The sequence below is a fragment of the Atta cephalotes genome, assembly GCF_000143395.1.
Source record: "Atta cephalotes unplaced genomic scaffold scaffold00022, whole genome shotgun sequence".
In the NCBI taxonomy this organism is placed as follows: Eukaryota; Metazoa; Arthropoda; class Insecta; order Hymenoptera; family Formicidae; genus Atta; species Atta cephalotes.
In genome coordinates this window covers 3,485,236-3,492,092 of record NW_012130086.1, presented here as the reverse complement: position 1 = coordinate 3,492,092, position 6,857 = coordinate 3,485,236, and the positions used below count along the sequence as shown (strand labels likewise).

General features: G+C 28.9%; 1 protein-coding gene across 1 annotated transcript; it reads right to left on the bottom strand.

The window, feature by feature from the left end:
• Positions 1–1,226: 1,226 nt before the first annotated feature.
• LOC105619738 lies at positions 1,227–5,190 on the bottom strand. Its single transcript, XM_012201257.1, has 6 exons — positions 5,123–5,190; positions 4,896–5,012; positions 4,743–4,833; positions 4,208–4,341; positions 2,613–2,745; positions 1,227–1,283 (listed from the first exon to the last, which is right to left on the bottom strand). The coding sequence occupies exons 1-6, from the start codon at positions 5,188–5,190 to the stop codon at positions 1,227–1,229; spliced, it is 600 nt and encodes a 199-aa protein (XP_012056647.1).
• Between the last annotated feature and the right edge of the window lie 1,667 nt (positions 5,191–6,857).

The following is a 6,857-nucleotide window of genomic DNA, read 5'->3' as shown; positions in this document are numbered from 1 at the left end:
AAGTCAATTGCAAATGCGATAAAAACACTGAAAATGTCAGAACGTGATTTCTAGGAATGCTTTCATACATTAGTACATTTATAGCGCTACTCAAGGGAACTATTTTAAAAGAAATGCTTCAGGAACTTTTTGTGTGACCTTTTATTATAGTACAATATGTAACATATAAAAATAATTATTTTTCTTGTACAATTTCTATTTTAATACTAAACGAATTGTATTTGATTGTAAATAATATAATAATAATACAAAAAGAAAAGTTGTTAAGTAAATCTGATTTATAGAATCATAAATATTCTAAACTGTAAAAAATAATTTTATATGTCGTATTATATTAAAATTAGTATTTTTTTCGTTTAGTGAGAAACTTCTTGAAGATTATCAGCTTTTTCTAAATATATATAATAATTACAGGTACAAAATCAAATGAAAAATTGATATGATTTCAAATTAAACCTTTTTTTAATTTTTATTAGAATAATATGTTATTATAATATTATATCTTCAATGATACTAACATTAAATTGTTATAATTAAAAGATTACAGTAAAATGAAAAATCTATTATGTCCTTTCTGATAGATTTGGTTCCATTATTCAAATTACTACAAATTGTAATTTAATATTTTATTTATTATGCGAGTCACTGAATTATTTAATTATAGTTAAAAACATGCTTAAAATACAATAAAATATTTTTTTATGTAAATTTTAAGCTGCATTGCTTATTTTAATTTAAATGTAATGCAGAAGTAAATATTATTGTCGGATAAAAAAAAATACATGATGGTAATTCACTTTTCCAGAAAAGGTGTATGATTAAGTGATCGATTTGATTATAGCAATAATGCTGGCAACAGATATTTATTTCCCATAAAGAAATACATACTTCATTTTAGGGAATCGTAAGATAATAGACTTCGCAGATACGATACGACCCCTTTTAACACGTATATTTCAATGTTGTGACTTAAGTGATATAATGTCTGTTTTAAATTCTATATTTTTTATATAAATATTTTATAATATGTCGATTTTTTATCTAAATAATAATTTTTATCTTTTGTCGAATCGAAACGATGTTTATAGGAAACAACACCTAAAACCAAGGGCTAAATGATTTTGATCAAATTAGTTTACATTTTTCTTCCTTTTCTTTTCCTCCTCTCTTATTTTTTTATATTTCTTTCACTTTTATACATACCTATCTTAATTATTTTGCAATTATTATTTCATACTTGTAGAATAGAGAACAGTGAAGTAAGATATTGAAGTACCCATCAACTGTAATGAAAATATCTTCTCTTGCTTTATTCTGTATGAAGCTATATTGAAATTGTGGGGAATGTTTGTTAAAATAATGGCAGGACAATATAGGGTTGAGTGAGATGATCGTGTCGATGGTTATTGCATCTCCATTGTATTTTCTGAACTTTTTTTTTTAAGGATAATGCCACTGATGTAACCCTAGTAATATAATTTAAGAATTGTCATCTTTGTTTTGTTTTTAAGCCGATTGAAGAATGACATTTAAAATTGATTTTGTTCGGTGTCTGCTCTAATCTTTGTGCAAATTACTTAAAGTGTTATCAGTGCAAGGTGATAATTGAATCTTAGTGTGATAATTGATGTTTAAATTCTTTTCGATTCTAAGCATAAAAAATTAGTCAAATATTTGTAAATATTTATGTTGCTATTGGCAAATTTGTAAAAATAGAGAGAGTTGGATAAATCATTCTTTTCGTTGGTCGTTATACAAGTATGATTTTTGCGAATTCTCATATTCTCCTCGCGGCTCGTACTCATTGTTTGGTTACGTTTGATTAGCATCGATCGCGAAGAATTATTAAAAGACTTATAACGCAAAAAACGAAAATACTAACTGCGGAGAAAACTTTAATATATTTACTGATTTTTGATTGTAATTATATAGAAGAATTATCACTTTCGGTTTTGATGAATTTAGCACGTTTTTGCATAAAATAAAAGAATCTGACATAAAAAAATTCTGCCCTGCAAAACCAGATATAAGCATTAAAGTTAATGACAATAGAATCGAAGTTTGGAAATCTATCACAGTTGCGAAATATTACGATAAAACACGTGCTGCGATCAGGTCTCCATGCTCTACACATTCTAAATTACATATGTATACGTTATATAAACTTTTACAACGATATATTAACGTTTGTTTACTAATATTAAAATCTTCCTTTTATTGTTCAGGGATTTACAATTTTTCCACACGAAGCGTGGTTCCACATAGGTTTCTAAATTTGCACGCAAAGCGAGATTTAATTAAACAAAAAATCCATTTTTTCAGATTAATCCATCAATATATTTTCAAATAAGGAAAATTGATTTATTGCATAATATTCGTGAATGCAACACACCAAATTGGTATATAGTACCAATTTAACAGTTTTCTCTGTTCTTTATTCTATTTTTTTAGATCAACTAATTTACATTTCAGTATCAACTTATTTTAATAAAGTTACTTTTGATTATCCAAATAATTCTAAAGTAGTCAAAATGTTGAATGACTGTGAATGTTATTATTTTCGATTAAACAATAATATTCGCGGGGAAGAAAAACTTTATATACTCTCTTACCGTAGCAGCACTTTCCATAGACGCAACGAATATTCCACCGAGGTTCAAATGAAAAGCCTTTGTACCCTTTTGCAGTAGAAATAACATCATTTTCTGTATGTGTAACGGAGCCACATACCATTCAACATTATATCTACAAAACAATGATAAATTAATGTAAAACTTAATATGAAAACTTAATATGAAAAACAAAAACATTGTTATAGTATAAATTGTTATTGTATGTTCGTTCAAGAATACAGGATGCGTCACCAAAATCTGACAAATCGAACAATTTCTTTAAACAAAACTTTTTTATTGAAAAATTAAATATTATGAATATACAAAATATCCTTTTATATGGCACTTGGAGGATCCCTGTAGAGCACATTTATTCGGTATTCCCATTATTTTGAATGACGACCTCTTTTCTGAATCTGAAGTATTCGCACGCTGTAATGTAGCGCTGTCCATGCCGACGAATGCTGCCTCAATAGCGGTTCTTATATCACATTGAGATGTCGAGACTTGTTTGTGACTCTTTCTACTGCATACGTAATAGTCCAAGGGATTTAAATCTGGGCTGTTTGGAGGCCAGAATGCCTTGGACCAAAACACATCGACGTTGTCAATTTTGAATCAAATCATTCAAATGAGCACCGTTCTGCTGAAAAACATGTGGCCTTTCGGACGCTACAGTTTCTTTCCAGCTTCATTACATCCATCAGAATCCTTCATACACTTTTTTTGTGACAATTTCCTTTTTTATAAAGAAATTTGGTGGCATGACATCACTCTCATTGGACACAACATCTCGCACGTGAACGTTGGAAATTTCGTTCTAATAACAATAGAGACATCCTATAGGTGAGTCATCGGTCATTCCTCCGGTTAATTTTGACATCAGCAGTAAAAATTTTTTCGTCAGAAAAAACCTGATTCGTCCCGACGCTTCGTTTTTCAAAGAACGCAATAGCAGATTGCAACAACTCGGTTTGTTTTGGCAGAGAGTATTTATTTTTAATGGGTTCGATTTGTATCGAAGGTCCTCCTTGCAATTCGACGCATTATTGGCTGGCTTACACCAACGATCGATGCTAATTTTCGCAATGATTGCTCTGGGTCATTCGAAATCAACACTTGAGCTCTTCCAATGATTGCGGGGGTCTTCGCAGTGCATTCTTTTGAGTAACTGTTTCTTGCTGACATACTGGAACGTACTTTGGACTGTTCTAAGACCGTATATTTTGCCACAGCGTCATAAACGTCGATCTCGGGTATCCAATGAACCGAATTATTTCCGTTGCTTAGCGCAGCATTAAGGCCTTCGATGATCGCGATTCTTCGATTACGCACTTGACTTCAATATCGCGGCCAGATATTTTGAGAATATGACTATTTACTAGAAGCATCAATCTTTCTCGGACAATCTCTGGCAGAGATTGCAGCAATCTCTGGCAGAGGCACAATATAAGAAAATTTAAATTGCAATGTGTCCGAATTTTGGTGCCGCATCCAGTTGTATTTTGAATACTTTTGTTAACTCAACTCTTTGTTAAAAGTATTTATAGAACACTTAAAATTAAGTATGAACGTTCGATACAAATGTCTCTTACACTGTAGCAAATACGTATTCATTATGATCTGTAATATCTTGTGCGGTATAATTGGACAAAAACATGTATATATACAGAATACTTATGTATACAAGTTGTAATATAAGTTGCTCTGTGCTATTATATGTTACGATCTAAAAAAATGTAAAACATAATATAAAACATATGTTATATGTGTATTTTAACTTTTTACAAGCAAGAAATTTTGTAATTGTTCTGTAATTCCTTAGGACAAATTATAGAGCTTGCATTATATAATAAATTATTTTATTTTGTTGCGCATATTAGAAAACTGTATTATTTTTGTTAGTATCGTCAAACATCGTAACATACGTATGCGAATAATGTATATAACTTATGATTATAAAAAAAGGTGAATGAAGAGTAATCATGAGTTTTTGAATGATTATATTTTTTAAGGGCATTAGTATTCCATACTGTTCTAATTAATAATTTTTTATTTAATCTTAATATTATGAAAACTGTATCTTTCATGATAAGATACGCGCGTTTAATAACAAAAAATAAAACTTACTTGAACTAGAGTGCTGGTTAAGCAAACTATACCAGCCGCTATTAAACAGAAGAAAGATCCTTCAAAATTCTTTATAAAGATTTGAGAAAACCTTCAAAAAGAAAACAAAATTAGTAGAGCACCTTATACAAATATTGTAGAATGTGTACTGACTCTATAGCTTTGCGATGAATGTCTATCGCACATATTATTCCTTTATAAATTATAATCATTTTTTCTTCATTAACATCTTGTTGCATATTAATTGCCATTGCCTTCTTAATACGGAAACTATATGAATACATATTTTTTTCTGCAAGTACTTCATCTTTTTATATATCATTGAGAATAAACAAAGAATAGATTTCACTTATAAAACATATAATTGTACTGAATTCTACCTTGCAATGCTAAACATTCCACAAATATGTTTGAGGTACGCTATCAACATCGTGCCTGTTGCTGCCATTGCAATTGCCCCTATGCACAAGGCTGCGTTTGTATGCAAAAGAATTAAGTAGGAAAAATTTTCTTGATCAATAAAATATTCTGTTGCAATATGAATTCCTGCAGAGCGTGATCGGGAATTGTTTATAGCCATAATTACGTCAAATATACGAGGCCAGATTGGCAGGAAGAGATAAATAGTTACGCTACATGCGGCAATTGCTAACATTAAATTAGAAAGTAAACAATATACATATATGTATAAATATCAAGAATTTATTTAAGTAAAATTTATTTCAGTTTTATAAATTTTTTTACTCTTATTAATAATTCAAAATGTAAGAATATATATATTATCTTACTCGTAATTATTCTCGTTTGATGTTTTCCTATACGGCCATACTTTTCTATAATAGCAATTTCGTTTTTATTTTTTATTTCGTTACAAACATGCTGAAGTTGTTCTAGTGAAACTCTCATCTATTACATCAATAATATTTTATGCAATTTTCGTATAAAGTATATATAAAAAATGTCATATTTGAAGATTTATGTATTACGAATATTTGTCTTGAAACTATAATAAATATTTGACTTACAGTATTGGTGTTTATCCAAAACGAATAATATTTAATTGCATAGCAAGTGAAGAAAAATGCGGAAGACAGAACATTGATAATGAGATCTGCAGTGCATTTTAAAGTTAAAAACGTTGTAAACTGCAAATAAGTAATTCTGTTGAAAATTTCATATTAAATGAATAATTCCTTAACATGATTAATAAGTTTCGAATTCTGATCTGTTAATTATTTCGTAAGAAAAATGACTTATCACCACCTGAAATACAATAAAAGTTGTTAAAATAGTAAAAAGTACGATAAATTGAATTTGAGCAAGTTTCGATCTCTGGTGAGGCCATAAACCAATCGCGAGCAAAAGAAATCTATTGAGCCTGAAGTGTTTCGTCTCAAGGCAAATCATCTTTGTAAACACTGAAGTACATTTGATCGTGAAAAATAAGAAATTGTCTACTCTCTTTTTCCGATTCTATTAATCTAACAGTTGGTTGAAAATATTTCAATTTTTATTTTTTAGTAAATTATAACTTCAATTGCTTAATATGCAAAGCGAAATGCAATAATGTCACGAGATTAATGTACTTATAATTCATCACTGTTGTATAAGAAAAAAACATGATGAAATGATCAATTTAATTACATTGAAAGAAATTTAACAGATGTTTATATCCCATGGAAAAACATTCACATAGAGAAATCGATAGATTGCCGCGCATGCGTACTCATCCCTTTTTATTGTATTATGCATTTCAGTCTATTCCGTACACTCACAAGGTACTTTTGATCTTTTAAAGTAGTGTTGGTCATTAAATTTAGTCTTAAGTATCAACAAAATATGTTTATTTTTAAAGTATTGAAATCTATGCCTTATTAATATTTTATATACTGCTTTATATTGAAACTATTTATGTTTTATATATACTTCGTATAACATTATTCACAGTGGTGTTAGAAATAAAAGTTTCTGATAATATCTATCAGATCTATAATCTCTATCAGAAAAAATTAATTAAATTGACGTTACTAATAGTTTGTGTAACACATTGAAAATGAGTTTACCTTCGTATTAAACTAGAAAAGTGAAAATGAATGTGTATGTATATATATATAT

Coding starts and splice junctions, on each gene's coding strand:
- LOC105619738 (XM_012201257.1), bottom strand. CDS start 5,190: ATGGCAGCAACAGGCACGATGTTGATAGCGTACCTCAAACATATTTGT. Junction 4,834..4,895: donor ATTCATCGCAAAGCTATAGA/GTCAGTACACAT, acceptor TTCTTTTTGAAG/GTTTTCTCAAATCTTTATAA. Junction 2,746..4,207: donor GAATACGTATTTGCTACAGT/GTAAGAGACATT, acceptor ATTGTTTTGTAG/ATATAATGTTGAATGGTATG.